This window comes from Neopsephotus bourkii, unplaced genomic scaffold, assembly GCF_033783945.1.
Source record: "Neopsephotus bourkii isolate Nb327-2 ecotype Australia unplaced genomic scaffold, CSIRO-AGI_Nbou_v1 NB_663, whole genome shotgun sequence".
Taxonomy (NCBI): Eukaryota; Metazoa; Chordata; class Aves; order Psittaciformes; family Psittacidae; genus Neopsephotus; species Neopsephotus bourkii.
In genome coordinates this window covers 1,337,488-1,358,568 of record NW_026901162.1, presented here as the reverse complement: position 1 = coordinate 1,358,568, position 21,081 = coordinate 1,337,488, and the positions used below count along the sequence as shown (strand labels likewise).

Genomic DNA, 21,081 nt, shown 5'->3' with positions numbered 1-21,081 from the left:
GTGTCTGTGCATCTGCTTCAGCTACTCATCAGCTTCAGCCTCTGGGTAGGGAAACCAAGGAAAACTGATAAAAAGATAGCAGAAACTCATTCACCAAAAAACCAGTGACTTGAATGGACTTCATCAGGCATTTATTGTGATCAATGTTATGTTTTGAAAGAGGCAATAAGATAAAAATTAAACTTAAATGCTTCAAACTGGCCACTTCATTTTTAGCTATTCAGCCAGTAAAGAGGCTTGATTTCTTCTGGAGCTGAACACTTGCATCTCTGTTACTGAGCACCAGCATTCCCATTCTGTGGGGAAGGGTGCTTTAATCTAAATTTGAATTAGTGGGCCTTTTAGCATGGTAGGCATCCAGTCCAGCTGTCTAATATGCTACTGCTTGTATCAGGAAGCCCACCTTGGGCAGAAAAAGAGCTGCAAATAGGATTCCTCCCACTTCCCTGAGAACCTTTTCTGGGGAGGGAGAGGCTGGATGGCTAGCATAGATTGGCGCCCAATTTTTAGGCTTTAAATAACTAAATGTATTTATACAGTGGTTGAATTTAAATCTTCCTTGTTGTATTCTTGGAGATGAGCAATAGCAGTTGATTCAGCTTAGCACAATTTCTGGCTATGGGATAGCATAGCCGTATCACTTTTGGCTTTGGGACCATAGCTGGTCCCTCCATAAGAGGTCCCCCCATACTTTCTTCCTTTCCCCCACCCCAGTTTATTGTAAGTATTGTGCTCAATGAGTGATGACCCTAAGAAAAGGTGGAAGGAAAAAGGAATATAAAGAAAGAGTGTTAGAATAGTCTTATATTGATTCTGTTAGCATTAACTGAGTTCTTCTTAAAATCCTGCTAGACACACAATGCAGTATTTTGGTTTTAAATACTTTCTGACTATAGAAATTGTATTGTAAATATCTTCTAAAAGAGGATCTGGTAAAAAGATGCTAACATGGATTGGAGACTCAAGGGACAATTAAATGAGCACGCTCACTCAGGTAACCTTTCTCTGTTCTTCCCCAGGACCTGTTGACACGACACAAATTGTTGGTAGCAGAATTTCTGGAACAAAATTATGATGTAGTAAGTACAAAGGATACAAGATTTTTTTCTGTTCATGCTTAGCTGGAAAAAGTGCCCCTTCAGTAGCAGGGGGGGTTCATGCTTCAGGTAAAATCGTCAAATAGGGCTGCAGAACTAAACACTGTTTTTACTAAAGCAAAAACCTCACAAGGCATTTGAAGTACCCCCTCTGCACACACCTGAGGACATGCACCAAGGTTTCAGGAGAACTTGCAGTTTAAAAGCAAGGTTTATTTCTCTCTGCATGCTTCATATCTCCTCATATGTAAATGGAACTGTAAACTTTGTATGTAAGTAGATCATGGGAGAAAAAAACACCATGTTTTAAAACAGTTTTGTGATATTCAGCACTGGGAGGGCCATACTGGTGCTATTTACAATACTTTGGGACACAGAAAAAGAGTTACTGGAAGAAGTTTTATCATTACTGGAAATGACAGGTACCTAAGTGGGGGACTGAGGTGACTGTGCCTCTTGCCATCCTAAGGCACTTATCCCTTTGGTTAGCTGCTGGTTTTTACTTTGATTTTTTTTTGCCTCAGTTTTGAACCAAATGTAGGTCAGAAAAAATCCATTGGAATCAAGCAAAACTGAACTGATACGGATCATGCAATACACTGTGGGTTATATTCTCATGTTACCTGAGTTATTCTTTATTTCATTGCCAAAGTGAAAGGGCCAAAGACTATCTCTTTCATTTTGGTTACCAAAAAGTTTAAACAAAGATCAGGCTTATTATTGCTGAGTCACAAATGCAGCTTAACTGGGGCAAAATTAGTGTCTCTGCCAATCTTTCCTCTTAATACTGAAGCACTGCATTGGAACAGTCCCCATTCTGCATTTATTTAATGTTGAACTTTCAAAATATAAATTGTGGAAGGGAGCATATTTATTAGATGATCTTGGACAGCAGTGTTGGGGTTTTTTTGCTTGTTTGGTAGATGGTTTGAACATACTGTAGACTTCTCTCTCAGTTTTCTGGACCTCAAGATTGCCTTGTCCCAGTCCTGCAAAGCCAGCATGTGCTCATCTCCTGGTGACCCTCATTGGGCAAGCAATTTTAATCTGTGGCACCTTACCAAAGGAGCTTTTGGCATATGCCAGTATGAGCTGCACCATCACCTGTTTTGAGTTCACAGAGCAAGTCTTGAGTGCAGTATGAGTAGACATGTGCTGGACCCACATGTCCTGGCAGCATTCACCCTCCTGTAAGAGAAGGCTGTACAGGCACTGGCTTACTTCTGTCCTAGTTGGCTTACGCCAGCTCCTGTTACATCCAGTCCATATGTGGTATCCCCCTCTCTGGTATTTGGAAGAGGAGTTCCTGGGCATTAATTCATGATAGCCAGCCAAGACAAAAGGCCACGAGAGCTGGGCCTGGCATGGCAGTTACGTGTTAGATGGCAGCACTACTGCGACCTCTGCTGCTACTCTAGGGTGGGAAGGACCAGGAGGAGGGAAGCTGGACATGAATCAAATGCATTTTGTGTTTTCTTGTTATTCTAGATCTTTGAGGATTATGAAAAACTCCTTCATTCTGAGAATTACGTAACAAAGAGACAATCTTTAAAGGTAAAGTCAAGTTTCTTAGCACTTTCCTTCTAAGTTTGAACTCCATGTTATGCAGGATGCATGTATGGCAATGGAGCAGCCACGCGGTCTCTAACAAAAGAAGAGATAAGTGCTCAAAGTGCTCTCCTTACAGTACACAAGAGCTCACTGTGTCTTTTCATTCCTGGATCTCTGGTGAAGTGTTGGGCCATTTCTGTGGAATAAACACTATCGTTTCTTCTCTGACCTCAAATCTGCACTTTGGTTCAGAACGTAGGTTAAAATGAATTTGAGAGTAACATGATAGTCTCTCTTTGTCTGGTGCTGCTTGCTGCTACAGCAACCACGTCTGACGTGACCTGCAGATGGGACCAGATAGGTATGTTAATGTAACTTTTGAATGAAGTGAAGCTATCTGCGGGACAGCTGCACTGCACTTGCTTCTGTCCTAACTGGCTCTCACCAGCTTCTCTTACACCAGTCGATATGTGGGATCCCTCTCTGTAGTGTTTAGAAGATGAGCATTCCTGGGCATAAAGTAACTCACTCCATGGTAACAAGTTTAGTTACTTTTTCTTAAAGGTAGTGACATTGGAACCTCCTAGGCAAGCATTAAAATTATTTGCATTAAAAAATAAAGTGGTAAACCTAAAAAACTGTTCCGTTTTTGTGTCTATAGTTGCTGGGTGAATTGATTCTGGACCGACACAACTTTGCCATCATGACAAAATACATCAGCAAACCAGAAAATCTGAAGCTGATGATGAACTTGCTGCGAGATAAAAGTCCCAACATTCAGTTTGAAGCATTCCACGTGTTTAAGGTGAGCTAGTATGAGCTGCAGAGGTGGCACTTTCCCTTTTCCTCATAAAAAATGTCTTTCAAGGTGGGCAAGAGAGAGCCCAGAGAAAATTAGGGCAAAAGTTGGGGTTTACAGTAACTTCCAGCATTTGAGAATGTCTTCATTGGAAGCCTTTTTATCACTCAGCCTCTGATTTTTGTTTGCCTTCCTTCAAGTGAGATCAAAGCAAAATCATTTTGGTTTGGGCTGAGGGTGGTCAGTAAAGTAACAGTGAGGTGGATGCCACAGGTAACAAAATACACAGGTTCTAGGTAGTGTCCAGGGTACCTTCCCCAAATTCTTAGCTCATTTTATCTGGGCAAAGATTAAAAGTCAAAGTCTTAAAACTCTCCATTAAGACTAACAGTGCTGTGCATCAGTGGGAACACAGTTTGCTTTTAAAGGTATTAAAAAGATTTGGTAAATCTGAGCTTGAAATTAGTTTAATCCTTCCGTCCTTTGGCAGTGATCATTAATACAGTATCAAACAACTACCAGACCCAACCAGTGTCCTTTGTTATGTTGATTAATGTTTATAGGTTAAAAGTTTACCATTTTTCTATCAAAAAAGTTCTCTGCTCTGAGACACAGGATGAGTTGGATTGTTGTTATGCAAAACTACCTTTAATTTGGAATGAACTCATTCATTTCAGACTATATAAACAGAGTTGTTAATGATTTTCAGTAGAGGAATACTAAGTCTGTAAGGATATCCTTCCCCAAGATGGTTAAGAAATATACCAGATCCCACCAAAAGGCATGCTATTGGAAAAAGGTTACATCTCCCTCCACAATTTCAGGGTGACTTGTTGGGTTTTGTACTTCTGCCATTTCTGATTTGGAAAAAAGCTTTCAGATCCTCAGTGAGGAGGCTTAGATGATGTGCAGCTTCTCCAAAAAGCTTTTCGTTTCCAAGAAAACAAGCTTCAAGGAGGGTTAAAAACCAAAATCCCTTCCTGAAATAAGCAGCTTGGTAAGCTGTTCCCTTGCTGACTTCCTCCGTAGTCAGCTGAACTACTGTAACTTCTACTCCTTATCAGAAGGTATGTGGCTCCAAGATAAGTGAGAAGTCAGGCTCCAAACACTTGCAGCCTTTGAGATGCCTGTAAAGAGAACAGATCAGAGGATTTGACTCTCAAAGCCACTCTGTGAATAAATGCCAGATTTTTATGTATGAAACCCATGAGTTGCTGTTCCTGAATTAATGATGGGCCTTGGGAACAGCTGATGTTGCTTAGTTTAAGAGGCATTTGAAAGGATTTGGAATAACTTGAAAGGACTCCAGTGTGCAACCATGTCATGCATTGCTGTTGCTCCCACTCTGCCTTCCTATCCTTTTCCAGTATTTTGTGTCACATTTCCAGTTAGAGCGGAGATATTGTAGACTCAGCCTTGCTTGACCACTTGAAATTGCTATCATGTGGACATAATGCTGAGGCCTTGGGATGCCCAGCAAAATGAACATTGTGTGGTGGTAATGTTGTGTGTCTTCAGTTCAGAGGGCCAGACTGTGGCTGGATACTAACCTCCATGGGTTTTTCTCATGTGCTACCCATCAGCAGCGTTTAAGCGGTGCCATGGCATTCCTCATGCTATGTTATGTGTATAGTGCTTGTGGGGAGATTGCAGACTCAGAGCAGAACCCAGTCAGCTGGAAACTGCTCATTTATAACTACCAGCAGCACACTAGAGTAACTCTAGAGGTGCAGCAGAGCTCCCTTTTGGGGTCCTCAGTGAGGATCTGGGTTAGCAGGATGTAGCATTCAGCTTCTCTCCGGTGGCCAGAGTAGTTAGAGGGTATGTTATGGAAAACTGTTGTGAATTAGCTTTGTAGAGCATGTTAGAGAAGGCAGCTTTCCTCCAATTTCACTTCTTAAGTTGAATTCTAACTCCTTGAGAACTACTAAAGGAAATCCTTAAATATTTAAGAGAATGAAGGGAAACACTTTTGGCTGGCTGTGCCCTGCTTTGTAGTGTCCCTGCCTCCTGTTTCTGGGCTAGTGTCTCTCAGCCCAGTCCTCTTGTCAGTTGTAATAACTCCGTGCTAATGTAACTGGGGGAGGAATCTTGCCCTCAGCTTTTAATCTCATAAATTTTAAACTGTGCCTGCCTTTAAAAATTGTGCTTCCAAAATACCTGTGCAGTGCTGGTTGAAATTACAGTAGACTGACCTCAGAGATTTGAAATTAATGGTCTGCTAAGAAGTGGATACTTGTTGCTCTGTCTGAGCTGCCAAAAGATTTGGGTTTAAATTACCTGATTTAGATGTATCACCAGTTAGATACAGTTGAAATGAAAAAGGGCTTGTTCTGTAAGCATCTAGATTCCAACACTCCCATGCCCCAGCTGAACCTCCTCCAAAAAAGGCATGTGATTCTTACCTCCCTGAGGCAATTTCCAAGTATTAAGATTCAAAAGTGTAAGCTAGAGATGAAAATGATGAGCACCTGTAGTGCAGAAATATTTTGCAGGAACATTTTGTGTCTAGAAATGCCATTATCCCTTCAAGGTCTGAGGATATTTTAATTATCCAGGATGCTTTGAGTGGGAAATTGAAGACAGTGTCCACTTGCAGTGCCTCCTTCTGTTCTCCACTGAGGAGATGCTTGATCTTCCTCCCTCGCTCCAGCTCCTTCTGGTTTTTTTTGCCTAAGCAAAATGGAGCTTATGCCTTGCAGCACCATCCTAAAGGCCTATGGCTGCCTTGTAAAGCTGGATGTCCCAGACAGTGTATGCATGAGGATTAGCCAGTGTTTACTCATCAGGAAAAGCTAACACACCTCACCCCTTTCCTCCTCCTCCATAAACGATCGAGTGGGGTCACCTAGAGTTGTAGGCTTTTGAGAGTCACCAGTTCTTGTCTGCATTGATTTCATTGGAGAGGTCTCAGTCTTGAGCTTGCATACTTTGAGGACTAAATATTGGGAAGGGCTCTTCAGTTCTTATAGTGAATTTATGACAGTTATTACTGAAGCCTGCTTTGAGTTTGCCTCCTATAGGGGAGACCAGATCTTTCAGACATATGTGAATGTGGTGCAGGTATCCCCTTGACCTTACACATTTAGAACTAAAGGCTGGTCACAAGCTCTCTTGGCTTTCACGTAAACAATTAGATTATTTTGAGGGAAACACCCTGTAGCAGTGAATTAGGATTATGCAATTTACTTGTTCTTAAGCAGACATTTAGCAAGATACATTTTATTAAGATCTAAAAATAGAATGGGTACGCTATGTTTTGTGACCTTAGTTCCATGTTTCCATTCTCTTCTATGCCCATTACCAAACTACCTCCTGCAGCTTGCTCTGCAAATGGTCTCACATAATTGAACCATACTGACAGTTCCCTCTTGGTAGGAAGCTGGAACCACATTTGTGGGATGTGTCCTCTCTGTTTCTTAGTTGGAGCGTTCAAAGGGCAAGAAGTGTTATGTGAATCATTGTGCTATAAGTAACATGAACCATAAGGCACTTCTGTGTGCAGTTTCCTGACACAATAAGATTGTGCATAACCCCAGAAGTAAGTCTTAAAATACCCACTCCAGCGTATCCAACCTCTGTAATTACTTCTCCTCTGCTATAATCCCAGAGGGTGGTGGTGCCTGGTTATTAGTTGTACACCACAAGGCTGGATTCTGCAGTCAAATGATTTTGACATTTGTTTGAAGAAATACAGTGTATGATTTAACAGAGAAGAGGGCAACAGTCCCACTTTGGACCATTATTGAAGCTTCAGAGTTGATTTTCCTTCTAGCCCTTTTTCAGATATTCACAAGATGGAACTGTACTGAAGCAGCTATTTTTAGAGTTGGGATTATGAGTACTCTATACTGGGTGTCTGTCTCATCTATCTGAATTAAATGTGCTGGTACATCCGACCTTTCGTAATAAAACCATAGGTGAAACAAAGTTCTCTGAAGTGTTTTAACTTCAGTTAAACTTCATTTTAGTAGAAATATCCCAGATAGCATTAATAATGATCTCTGTTGTCAGGGATTTATCTCCTCCTCTGTGACAATACAGAGCTCTGAATGAGGAAGGCTCTTTTAAAAGTGAAGTCTCATGGTGATCCTGCTCCTGGGCTTTGTGAAGCTGATGAGTTGATACTGGCAGAATTGATTTTGTTTGCTTAAATGAAGTACTGAATAACATTTCAGGAATTTTTTCTGTGCTTTAACATTGTCTCTTCACGAGTCCCTGTCAACCCTGAACAAGACTGGCAGTCAAGATGATCTTTGTTTGCATGGGCACTTTTGATAGTTTTGAGAGAAGATTATAATCTATAAATAATAAAGCAGGAAGATAAACAGGATACGATGTATTGAACTAAGTTCTTTAGTTTTGCTATAGTCCTACCAGTTGAGTGGCCTATGTGAAATGCTGGTATTTACTAGGTTTACCACTAAACCTTTCCAGTTCTCTTTGCAGACCAGGTAGCTTTTACAAGAGGAATGATTTCAATTTCTTCATTTTGAGAGTCAGCCTCCACCTGTCCTTATAAGGAGGTCTAATATTCATTGAAGGGAGATGTTCAGCACTTCAAGGTCAGGCCTTCTTTAGAGGATTCCATTTGCATTGTAATCAGACTGTTCCTGAAGTTGTTGATCCTGCCAGTGTAGGTGATGGTTTCCTCCTGGTCACAAGGGGGAAACTGACTGAACTCCAAATTAAAACCTTTTAATGAAGATGTGTAATGGTTATGTTCCTCATCCCTGCCTGCAGGCTTACGTACTGCTTTTCTCAAAGGAATTTTGTCCAGACAGCTGGGAGCTTATCACACTCTGAATCCTGGAAGTACCCAGCCTCCATCATTGTGGTGCATCAGTAGGTCAGCACATGGGGAGCTGCAACGTGGGGCTGCTTGAGCTGAAAGCATGAACTACCACAGTGTCAGCCAAAGCCAAACATTCATACCCATACAACTTCAAGATTTGGGTTTCCTAGACAAGGCACAGGCTGGAAAGCTGTAAAGTACATTCAGCAGTGATTTACATCCCAGACCCCTTTTATTCCCCAGTCTAAGGGGAACCGATGCATCAATACCAGTATGTCAAAGTTATTTGCGTAGGAAGTGTATTGCTTTCAGATGCTGCAGGCAACAACAGAACAATCAGCTACTGACAGTCCATCAAGTGTAGTGAGAGCTGTGAACTGGCTGTCTGACCCACTGATAGATGTGTCCCTGGTAAGATGCTACGCTGAGCGCTTGGAGCGTCACGCAGGAAAGCTGTTATTTTAAAGTGGCTGCTCTGAAGGGATCATTGGGAGTCTGGGCTGTTGGTGCTACTTTTGAGAAGTTTTCAGTGGCAAGTAGCATAAAAAGAAATCACATGAGATTAGCAATCAGGTAAATCAAGGAAAGGTGATGTGGAGGTCTGTGCAAAGACAGTCTGGATAACAGTAGATACTGTACTGTCAAATACCATGGACTGGCCACTAGATCAGGGAAAACTGGAGAAGACTTGGGGCCTGGGAGCATTCACCCAGTGTGGCAGAGGTTGCAGCTCCTTCCCCAGAGCAGAGGGAAAAGCACCTTGAAGCAAGGACTCCTAGGAGTGACATGAGGAGGAGGGATCCAGAGGAGACACAAGCATAGGCTCCTGTGTCATCAGGATGCCAGGGTTTAAGAGTAGATGCATTACCTCACCTTTATGGAATAAAACAGAAGAGGAGACTGAGGGGTGACCTCATCAAAGTTTACAAATATGTAAAGGGTGAGTGTCAGGATGATGGAGCTAGGGTTTTTTTCAGTGATGTCCAGTGATAGGACAAGGGGCAATGGGTGTAAACTGGAACAGAGAAGGTTCCATGTGAACATCAGGAAGAAATTCTTTACTGTGAGAGTGACAGAGCACTGGAACAGGTTGCCCAGGGGGGTTGTGGAGTCTCCTACGTTGGAGATATTCAAGGCCCACCTGGACAAGTTCCTGTGTGATGTACTCTAGCTTACCCTGCTCTTGCAGGGGGGTTGGACCAGATGATCTCTTGAGGTCCCTTCCAACCCTTGGGATTCTGTGAAATGTTTCAGCCCGGTCTGGGCAGAAGTACTTAGTGTGGCACTGTTGATGTGTGCCAAGCCCCATTCCTTCCACACATTCCCCACATGGGGCATTTTCCATACTGTTTGTATAACATCCCCTAATCGGGAGTATGAAGCTTTTAACAATAAGTCTAGTCTGAATCCTGGCCCTGGCTTTACCAGGTATTATTTCTGAGGGCAAGTGGCTGTAACACAGCCCCCAGGGATGGTGTGTGCATGTTCCTCATCATGTAACACAGCTCCTCCCTGCACAGCTGGACCTGGCCCAGGTTTTCATGTGGGCACAATCTCCAAAGAAATAAAGGAACCTGCAGAAGAGCTGTAGGTCTGGAGCCAGCAGCTCCAGGGCCAGGCGGGCAGTGGTGCCGCCTGTGCTCGGCCGGACAACATGCCATTCTGTACTGTCAGCAGATGTTTGTTTTCATTCTGGTTTGGACAGGCTTGGATGGAAACTGGATGTTTTCCAGTCTTGCCCATCCTTAATTTCTTCTCATTGAGTAGAGAATAACTGGAGTTATTTACGTTGTTGCACAAGCACTGGGGCGGTGTTTTGTTGTCCAGCCATGGAAACCTCGGTGCGAGGCAGACACAGGAGCCCCTCCTGGGGTGGCCAGGGCTGTGCTGTGCCTGTTCCCACCACCAGACCTACATCCTGGCTGCCAGTCCTGCGTCCCCGCAGCATCCTGAGGTCCCTGGGAAGAGCTTGTGACTGCTGGCCTTTACAACTGGCCTGAAGTTTCCCGTTGTCAGCAGGTACAGTGCGTAAGGCAGAGGAAATGTTAAAGAAACAGTGTCGTGGCACAGGGAGTTGTGTTCAGAGCTGGGAAACCCTGTGGCTTTAGGCATTTGTGGAGGAGAAATGAGAGCATGGCTAGGTTTATCCCTAAAAGATGACTGAGAAAACCAGTGAGCCCACAGTGCTGGGCTGGCTGCACCAGGTGAGTATCTGTGTCTGTGTCTCCCTGCCTTGCCACCCTCCTCTGCTTGGCGAGGGCAGTGAAGGTGCCTGGTGCACCACGGTGCTCCTGCTGCTGGAAATTTCCATGCTCCCGTGAATGGATTAGGCTGAGGGAAGCGGAGCCTCTGACAGACTTTTCCAAACCAAAACAAAACTGGCAAGTCTAATTTTAGGCCTGTTTTAGTATGGAAATAATATCAGTACTGACACAAAGCTTTTCCGTTCTGGTAATTAATTTCTGTGTATTTAAGTCTTGCATGTGGAAGAGGCTGAGAATTGATGGCTCGCTCTCAGCAGCTGGGTTTACAATCAAACGCTTTCACCAACAAAGAGCAAAATTAAAGGGAAGCAATACCACACACAGGCACAGCTTTGCTTCAGCGTGCTGTTGAGCCAACATGTTTGTGACTCCTCTCTCTCTGCCTTGGGAAAAGGTGTGTAGCAGCAGAGTGTCTGCCCGCCAGCGCTCAGCTGACTTGTTAGGACATAACTGACGGGGGTGTTGTGACTGATGTTCCTCTCTGAGTCTCACTGTGCCTGGTTTTGTTTTCATGTTAGGTTTTTGTGGCCAGTCCAAACAAAACACAGCCTATTGTGGAGATCCTGTTGAAAAACCAACCTAAGCTAATTGAGTTTCTGAGCAACTTCCAGAAAGAGAGGACGGATGATGAACAGTTCACCGATGAGAAGAACTACCTGATCAAGCAAATCCGAGACTTGAAAAAGCCAACGGCATGAAGAACTACTCTCATTTTCCACTGTAGGCATTAATCTTGTTTGTTAATTTCCTCTGTGTCCCTTAAATGCCACAATAGTGCTTGAGAAGGCACAGCAAGTGCCTGGTTTTTATTTTGTCTTTGTTCCTAGATGTCAAGACTGTAGAGGTTTTACATGAAAACTAAAAACCAAAAATCTAGAATAATATATTCTTTTTAATCGAGACTATAATTATTTATGTCAATTTAGAATCTTGCTGTAACAGAAGCTGGTTTGATGGGTTTTCATTTGTGCTCGAGAAGAATGAACCTCTTTGCTTAACTTTATCAGCAAACTCAAGCTGTTGGTGAGTGCACAGAGTAGTCTTCTGAGGACTGTAACGTTCCTTTGCACCTGTAATTGTGACTTTGTTCTAGTGCTGCACACACACAAGACTGTGAAAGAGTATGTTTGTCTCTGGAGTTAGCTGCACTTCTAGATCAGGTTCTATAGTCAAAACAGTGGTAGGTAAAAAAGCAGTAAAGGTCACGTTTTTGCTTTATTTTTTTGTGTTCTTTCATCTTTAAGGTTTTCTTTTCCCTTAGATCAGAGGCTTTCTATTCAGTGTCAGGAAATGGGGGAAGGCATCAGCCAGGTGAGCTGTTTCTGCCTGCCTCCCATCTTCCTGTACACCATCTACCTTGTGCTATCCCCTCAGCTCCCAAGCAGTCTGATGGGAAGTAGCCCCAGGTACGCGGTGCTGTTGTGGAGCACCAGTGAGGGAGGCCATTCAGCACCAAAGGCCACTTGTAGTCTGGCGTTTGCTGTCCTTGTTCACCCTGATGTGAATTCAGGTTCTGCATTGAAGTTGTAGAAGATGAAACTGTTGCACTGTTAGTGAGTTAAGTTTAATAAGCTCTGTGGTCCAAACAGTGTTTCCCAGGTGTGTTTGAAGAGTTTTTTTGGGTCTTGAAATGAAAATGTTACACTGATGCTTTATTAGGAAGTGGAGTTTGAGAGCAGAGAGTGGAAATTTCTTGACTTTTTCTGGAGAGCTTAAGTTCTGAGTTTTCCTGTTTGTCGTGAGACAGTTATCGAGCTAAGCCTCTAGCTAATGCTTCAGATAAAAAAGGTGACCTGAACTGTAAAAACAGAACAAGACCTTTTCATTGTTGTGTATTGCAGTGAGTGATACATCAACTTATGTGCTTTAGAAAAGGGATGAAACAGAGCAGATTGTTGACTCATGTTGGTTTTTAGGGATGTCGGATATACACAACAAATTTACGTCCTAGTCGCCTGGAATTTAAAAAGAATAATAATATTTACAAGCTATTAAAAGCATGATTACTGATCACCTTCGTTTCTGTCTCTGGTTTTTCTCCTTTTGCTTTTCTGGATAGCCAGACTGCACAGTGCTAAATTCATTCTCTCCTTTGCCAACCAGTGTCAGCAGATGGAGAGAGGGAGACGAGCGCTGCCTTCAGAGCTACGGCACTCTGCAAGCATCACATCTGCAGCCCTGACTGGCAGGGGGCCTGCAACCCAGGCTGCAGTCCAGCTTAGCCTGACTGCGGTCCTCTCCCAGCCTCCTCGGCAGTGCTCACTATCAGCGGGTTGATAAAGGACCATCTCCAGAATCACAGACCTCAGAGTAGTCATTTAAGTCTGATCCTCTGGGATTTGTAGCCTGAAAGTGAAGGGCGCTCGGCTGCGCTCTGAGCTCCTGGGGTGGAGCTGGTCTCCAGGGCTGGATTAACACGGAGACACATGTCCATTGCCTCAGCCTCTGGAGTCACATGAGAACATCAGGCTTCCAGGCCGCACTTGGAAAAAGCATCTAATGGTGTATTGTTGGGGAATTCCTGCCCTTGAGAATGTGAGTGTGACCCATACAGAGGTGCCCAGTGCATCTATGAGGGTTGTCAGTGCTGTGAGCTGCTCTTGTCTGCGTGGTCTGGGCACAGAAGAGCGCTTGAAGACATCAAAACCTGGCTGTAATATGGGGAGGGAGGTTACACCCACACCCCAGTGTTTGATGTGGCCAACAGGGAACAGAGCAACAGGCTCCATTCCCGCAGCCTTTCTCAGTGTGAGCAGTCATCAGACTCACACTGGAGTAAGTGGCAAGGAGGGCTTCTGAAAAAGGGGTCTGTGTGCATAAAAGAGGAGTGGTCTTACAGTAAAGTGGCACAGGCCAGGCCCCTTGCAGCTTACCATGCAAGAAGCCAGTCCTGCATTAGGTATTGCCAACACACCTCAAAGTAACTGAGTCTTCCCCAAGCTGAACTTGCTTAGCTCTTTGTAAGAAGAAAAAGCAAAAGAAATGGTGAAGATGAAATTAAGCACAATAATAATACTTCACAGCAGGTGGGGACACATCCCTAATTAAATGAAAATGAGGTCTTTTATAATGCAACTTTGGAATAATGATAGAACTCTGAATTTCCTTTGGTGCATTCAGTCATGGTGGTTCTGCCTAAGTGACTGCTCCAACCAGGAACTCACAATTCCCCTGAAATTAATACCTGGGGGAGCTGCAGCTCATCAGAGTGAGGACAGGGAAGAAGACTGTAGTCCCCAGAGAGAAAGAAGCCAGAGGTTGCTTGGGCTGCAGTCTCTCCGCATTCAGGAAGGTTTCGGTCATATGAATGAATCTCTGCCAACATGCAATGTACAATCCCACTCATAAAACCTTGTTTGATACAGCAGAGTGCCAGGAATCATTGAACCATAAGCTTCTGTCCTGGGATTTGGGCAGCTTATGCTGAAAAGAGAAAAATGTGATCAGAAGCAGCAGCAGCCTCCCCTTGTCCATAATGGCAGGTACACCAGCAGGGGTGAACTTGGCAGAAAGATGCGGGACTCTGGCCTTCAAGAAATGTTGGATGTCAAGACTGCTTGAGCCTCTTAATCTGCATGTTCCAGGCATGAGGTCAGCTGAGAAGGAAAGAACGGCTTGGGCCTCGTCATGTAATGATAGAAGCACTCCCATGAGGAAGGGGAGATCGGGATCCCATTTGTTCTCTAGTGCATGCTTGGCTCTTGTCTGTGAAATAGGAGCAGGGCTCAGAGAACCCAGGCCTCTTTCCAAAGGGTGCAGTGATGTTTGGTCAGAAGAGAGGCTTTTGCTCTGGGCCAGTGAATGCTTTATTTTTCCATCTGAAGTGGAAGCACTTTAACGTTTTGGCTGGAAGCACCTTCCTGCAGAATGTCTGCCTGGGGATGAAGGCTGTTATGAGGCAGAGGACATATGTGTTTTGGTCTCCATGACCTGAAAGGAATTGTATTTAGCCCTTCCTCTTCTTCACTAAGCACTCTAGCCTAAAAACATGACCTTCCACTAGTTTTGGACTTGCATTTTGGTACCTGCCATTTCACCTGTGCGGAATTCACCTGTGTTTTCCTTGAACATCACCCCCTGGACTTGTACGCACTGCCTGCAGCTGAACAGCATCGAGCACTGAGGGATTATATAGACCGGGCAGATTTGTTGCATTTACTGCCAAGCAGTGAAAGCCTGTTTCGTATCTCTTGTGCTGATGAAGCTGAAGTGGCCACTTGCTTTCCTGTCAGAGCAGGTAGGTGGTGAGAGTTCCACACGTGCACCAAGTGGAGCAGCACAAGCTGTTAAGACTAGGCCTGAGGTGTCCCAGAGCCTCTAGTGAGAGGCCCAACCCCATAGCGAGAGAGGCAACCACAGCTGTGGCCTGGGGAAGAGAAGAAGCTGAAGTCCCTGCCACCCTGCCCATGCTGAAGGGGAGCCTTGTCCCAGCAAAGGCTTCCACCCCTAAGCCCATGGTGTGTCAGGCCACGAGGCAACAGTGGTCCAAGCCAGCTCTGAGCACAGTTGGTGCTGGGCAGGCAACGTGGGACAAGGCTAAGGGGAAAGCCAGGAGAAGGTTAGCAGTTCTGAGTGCGTGGTTCATCTCTAAGCCAAGTACCTCACAGGGCTGTGACTTGGCCAAGCTCCCTGAGAGCCCCAGGGGGCGAGCCCAACCCTCCTGACTCACAGTCCTGTTCCACAGTGCCTGCCTTGAGCTGGCCCTTCTTTCCAGGAATGTGAAAGGAGGAAAAACAATCAGAAAACCACCCTCTTTCCTGTGGCATCAGCTGTGAGTGGCTTGGCAAAGCCACTGTCGAAACAACTTTTTCCACCTCGGGCATCATGCGGCTGAAGGCTGTAATTCACCAGTGCTAGAGGAGCCCCATGCCTGGTTTTTGTCACCATATGGCACTGGCAACAGCTGGGGATGGCTTTTGCTGGTGAGCCTTACCCCCAGGGAACATCGCACTGCCCTGGCTGTCCGTGAGACTGCAGGTACCTGCTGCGGTGCACCACATGAGGTATGGCCCACTGCATGTCCTGCTGTATCTCTCTTGTACGGAGGGGCCCAGAACTGAACACAGGATTTGAGGTGAGGTCTTGTTAGGGTTTTAAGAGTTGCTGGACACAAGCAGCACCTGACCACTAAGGTGACAGGTATGAACAAAGTCTTTTGGCTGCACGACAGGCACCAGTCCAGTCACGGCACCACAGCCCTCACAGTTAAAGCAGCAAAACCTACCCAAGTCCCCAGTGCATCTCTTCTGGAAAGAGCTGCCAGTCTGCTAATGAATGGAGTTATTTCTTCCAAGGGCACAGAGAAGACAGGACCGTGTCTCTGGGGCCTTGCCCACCTCTTATTGGTATAGGCCCTTTCTTTCCAAACTGCAGAGGACGTTAACCCCACTAACACACAGCTCTGGAGGTGCCCTTCGCCTCACTGGTACAACAGCTGCCTTGGCGAGGGGCTGGAGCAGATTTAAGAGTACCCCTGTCCCAGCAGAGCTGCGTCTGTCCTGAGCCTTGTGCAAGCAGGCAGCCGGGGTTGGCCCCTCAGAGGCAGCACACCCAGGCACGGCCCTGCCCAGCGGACAGCCTGCAGCACACAGACCCGGCCTGTGCTCACGGTCAGGTGCCCAGCGAGCTCTGTGGGTGTGGGACAGGCAGGAGCCTGGAGGGAGCAGAGCTCCCAATCTGCCATGGGGGACGCAGGGAAAGGCCTTCTCCCCATGTTAAAGCTGGGGGTGTGGGGAAAATGATATTCACAGCCGGACATACCTTGTGTCCCAAGGAGTGTCAAGGGCAGAGCCGCAATTAGCTCATGGGATAGAGCAGGTTCTCCCTGTGGGCTGGCAGCAGTGGCTCATGCTTCCTGCCAGAGGCTCAAAGGCAAGTGCCACAGGGCCAGGCCTAATAGCAGGCAAGAACGCAGGATGTCCCCGGGCACAGGAGGCATTGCAGGGGGAGGGGTGACAGATGTTCATTCCAGCCAAAGACACAGCTCTCCTGCTAATGACTACGACTCCTCGCCATGCAGCTATGCTCCTCTGCTTCTACAGGGCTTGTTTTCCCTAGCCAAATCTGTTTTGCCCAGTGACAGGAATGAATTCACTCTGCAGGTGAATTCATTGTATGTAAGGCATTCATACTGCCTTACATTCATACTTCAGGTATTTCTGAAAGGACACTGGGGAGGAGGGGATGTGTCTGTGCTGGCATCTGAATGATAATGTCCTTTAGGCCTGTTCAGATGCTTCACAGTTTCCCAGATTGCTCCAACCCCGTATTTTTCCTCCAAGTTGGAAATCCAGCTGCCCTGGGGTAAAACTCACTGGCAAAGCAGTGAGGTGACCTCACCAGAGTCAAAGTAAAGAGCGTTGAGCAATGAAGGTGAAGGAGGAGAAAACAAACACAGGCAGACTGCAAAGGCTTCGTTGTTCATGCATCTCCCTAGTGCCAGTGATCAACACGTTGCAGAAGTACCATCTCCATTAAAGCTGGAACAGGCCCATCCCTTCAGCAGTGGTGGGAATGCAGTGTCCTGTAGAAGACCCGAGTGCTGAGCCTGGCGCCTCAGGAAAGCAAGGTGGGAAATTCACGTACAGACGATACTTGGAGCAGAGGAGATGATAAATGTCACAATGCAGAATACCCCAGGGGAAAAGCCGTGCTCAGCGCTTTCCTCTGCACGCCCCTTCCTCCCGGAGACTCGGTCAGGTTGCGCCGTGACGAATCTGGAGCTGCCGCTCCCCACACGATCTCTCACGAGCCCCGCTCCTCTCCTGTTGACGCTCGGTGCTGTCTGCAGTGTGCTGGCACTCACACAGCGCAGCAGCACAAACAACCCCCTTCGGCTGCCCGCAGCAGCAGCAGGTCCCCGGTACAGCTGCGGTGGGGGACACGCACCGGGCTGCGGCAGAGCGGGCCGCTCCCGCCCTTTCCCTCATAACAGCGCCCCCTCGCGGCGGCGCTCGTCATTCCCGCTGGGCAGGAGGGAGACGGGAGGGAGACGGGAGGAAGGGCTGAAGCAGACCAGCCCGGGCTCACAGCTGGGGAGAAACCGGGGAGCCTTCCCTGGCTCGGGGCTGCTGAGCCAGCCGCAGGCTCGGCAGGGCAGCGCAATGCCTCTTCTCACCCAGCGGCTGCAGGGTCAGCCGCCAGCTGCCAACGGCACGGCATGGCACTGGGGCACATCAGGAGAGGACTCCTCGCACACTTCCCATGCTCCGGCGCCTGCCGCACTTCCTCACCCCCCTTCTGACTGAGCTTGGTGTCTGCAGATCCTCACTCCTCTTTCCAGCTGCAATTGCTCCTGTGCAGCAAGTTTCCCCTCTTCTCAAATACATAATGCTACTGTCATTACTGATGGGCTCAGCCTTGGCCAGCGGTGGGTCCATGTTGCGGCCAGCTAGCATTGGCTCTATGGGGCATGGGTGAAGCTTCTGGCAGCTTCAGAGAAGCCACACCTGTATGCCCACTGCTACTAAAACCTTCCCATGCAAACCCAATACAGCACTTACCCAGATCTATTAGAAACCAGCACACACTGTCTCCCTTTTGTTTTTCAGTCTCCTCTTTTTCCTCCCTTCTTTTCTTCAGTGTCTCCAGGTAGCTTCACTTACTGGATCTAACAAAGCCAAACAGGTATTTGAAGTCTGGTCTGCAGGCAGAAAGGCCAAACCAAAAGAATCTCTGTAGAGGACTGCAAAGCTTTTCAGAGTAGCCCCCACAATAAACATGGCTCTGGGAAGCCTGTCCCATTGCCAGCCCACCTGACTACATCCCACTGACTGCTCTCTGTTTACAATGACATTTCAGTTCAAGAGCACTCCTGAAATGCAGCTTCCATCTGTCCTTGCTTACTGCATGTGGGTCAGTGACATGAACCAGTCTTGGGGTGCACTGACTGGATTCGAGATGCAGTTAAACAGAAAAACAAACTGTAGCAATAGCCCCAGTGCACTCCACTGGCTTACAGGCCTCCGGTTTGCATGCCTGGGCTAGAGCTACATGGATCTGAAACCACTGATGGGCCAGGACCTTAGCATCACCTGCTTCATGCAACACTTGCTCCCCTTCAGCCACACTGCTGACCAGTGTTGCAGTTGCCTACGATCACTACCACAATCCCCCTCTATGGTGACTATGAATCAAGGTGCTGTGCATACAGATGCAGTGATCCAAGGCAGCAAGGCAGGAGGTGCAGCAGGATGGATGTGCTGCTGGATGGTCAAAGCCCTACCCACTTCCATCCTTTCAACCAAGAAACAGGCTGTGGAGGTGGTAGCTCACACGATGCGCCCTAAGGCAGTTCTGACTCTCCTGAGGAAGAGGGAATTGATGCTCATTAATGCTCTCAGGACCAAGGGAGGGAATTGCAGCCCTTCCTCAGGGCTGGCAGGAGGCACAGTCTCATGTCGAAACACGCTCTGCAGGCAGAGCAGGAGTTGATGCAGCTCAGCAAACAACTGGGACTGCCAGAGCAAGGACAGCACCAGGCAGGTAAAGGGCATGAGCATTTCAAAGCACTGTTTCTGTTATGCTTCTAATAACCAAAAGCACTTAAAAATGCATGTCAGTACTTATTGTCACATTAATTTATTAGCAGAAAACATGTTTTGCTGTAAGGCAAACAACAGAGAATTTCTGTTCTGTCAGGAGGCCAAATTATTACTGATAGTTAATATGTACAATTAAAATGACTGCTCTGAAAGGAATGAAATAGATCCAAAATGCATATGGGAATTTGATACAGTATATAAAATATATAACTTTTACATTTCTTGATTTTAAATGCATTGTAGTTTTAATGTAAGAAAGAAGCAAACATCTTAAGAGTTCATTTGCAAAATATGCACTGCAGGAGATGTCCCATCTCCAATGGCTCTCCCTGGTAAGCAGGCGACAGGCACAGCAGCGCCTACAGAGTCCAGGGGCTGAGAGAGAAACCCCACTCACATTGTTCCTGTTGGCCAGGATAAAGACCCTGCTTTGTAACACCCTTAAGAATTAAAGCAGGGTTATACTGACTATAGGAGCCTAGAGAAACTTGTGAGTCTCTGGAGGAACCTGCAGAAATGTAGCAAGGCAGAAATAAAGCCAGACTTGCAAGCCTTCAGCTGTACAAGCAGTTCTGAGTTTCACAGGAAGTTTTGTACAAAACCCCCTCTTTTTAACAAACAATAAAAAATAAAATTTGAATCTTCACTCCTTGTGAAGCACAGGTTCCAGCAGCATTCACTGCAATGGAGTTATTTAATGTGTGTGATATTTGACTTGTATCTCGATTTACTTATCCGTGTACCTAGGCCACTTGTGATGTTTCAGGGAGTTTTCATTTTCAGCTGTTCCTATACAGACACAGGCTTCTTTACCAGTTTTGACACCAGCTGACAGATCACTATAAAATCTGAAGGGATCTTAAACCTGCCCCTGCCTTTTCCCCTGCCTCTACCTCAAGTAGGGCATTGCCAATAAATTATGGAAACAAGGTTTCAGTGGGGGGGGGGGCCCCCCCCCGGACTTTTTACTAACCTGGACAGTGTTCTTCTGATCTGTAGAAAAAGCCGAGAGTAATTATTCTAACAAAAGATGCTTACAAGAAGTGGGGAGCAAATATGCCAAAATAAAATGTTTATGATTTAAAAATAGATTATAATCTTGCTTATGAAACACCAGCATTTTACTTTAACCTCATGTGGAAGTTACAAACAATGACTATATAATTCTTGATGAGAGGAAAAAACTGTTCTTCTGAGGTTTGTACAGCATACAAACCAGTAACTTAACCCCACGCCCTGCACTCTAAAGCTGAGCTCTTGCAGCTGGATCTACTGGTCCTAAATTCAGGACCTGGGTTCCTCCACATTAGATTACAAGACCTAATCAAGTGGCAGCTCAGCAATTTCTTCATGAGCTATTGTGAAAGAGGACTCTTTTGAGGTGTGATGTAAAAATGGATTTCACCATCCTTCCCTTAGTTGACAAACAGGGTCGGATTTTTCTCCTCTACTCTTTCCCTGGTCCTGGGAAATAAAGCTGTATGCACCCTCCTTAGCAAGGCTACAGTGGGGCAGGAGGTCATTCAGATCCCTGATGAGACTTCTGCTGCTAACTGCATGCACCACACTCAACCAGCAGCTCCAGAGTAGCCCTCAGTCTAACTAGGCTCAGTGAAACAGCAGCTTCTCCAGGTACCCAAGGTACCCAAGAATGAAGTTAGACCACGAGCCTTAGGGAACCACAGCTCTTTGCTGCAGCTCCAAGCATCAAGAGCTGTACATTACAGGACCAGTAGCCAAACTGAGAACAGACTCCATATAATTAATGCCACACTATGGACGCTTTGCCCACTATCTGATCACAGCTTTGCTATCTAGTTCCAACCTTTTCCAAAGCCTAAAAGAAACAAGCAGAATCTTCAGCAGCACCTTAAAATATTATTCCACTTCCTGGACTTCAAGGAGGGCAGCAAAGACACCTTGCGTGAAAGAACAGGGAAAAGGCCATTTATATATTCTACCAGCAGCAGCAGAAAAAGGTTTAAGATGTTTGCACTCGAGGGCTCAGCGCAGGAGTGAACAGAAAGTCTTG

The 21,081-nt window shown here is 46.1% G+C and overlaps 1 protein-coding gene across 2 annotated transcripts in view; it reads left to right on the top strand.

Moving 5' to 3' along the window:
* CAB39L (calcium binding protein 39 like) overlaps positions 1-12,519 on the top strand; it is a 47,096-nt gene extending 34,577 nt beyond the window's left edge. For both annotated transcript variants that reach the window (XM_061353089.1, XM_061353088.1), the window contains exons 7-10: positions 1,020-1,079; positions 2,586-2,651; positions 3,310-3,453; positions 11,025-12,519. In XM_061353089.1, the coding sequence (XP_061209073.1) occupies positions 1,020-1,079; positions 2,586-2,651; positions 3,310-3,453; positions 11,025-11,204 (450 nt within the window). In that variant the 3' untranslated portion in view covers positions 11,205-12,519. The remainder of the gene's footprint in view (positions 1-1,019; positions 1,080-2,585; positions 2,652-3,309; positions 3,454-11,024) is intronic.
* The last annotated feature ends 8,562 nt before the right edge of the window (positions 12,520-21,081 follow it).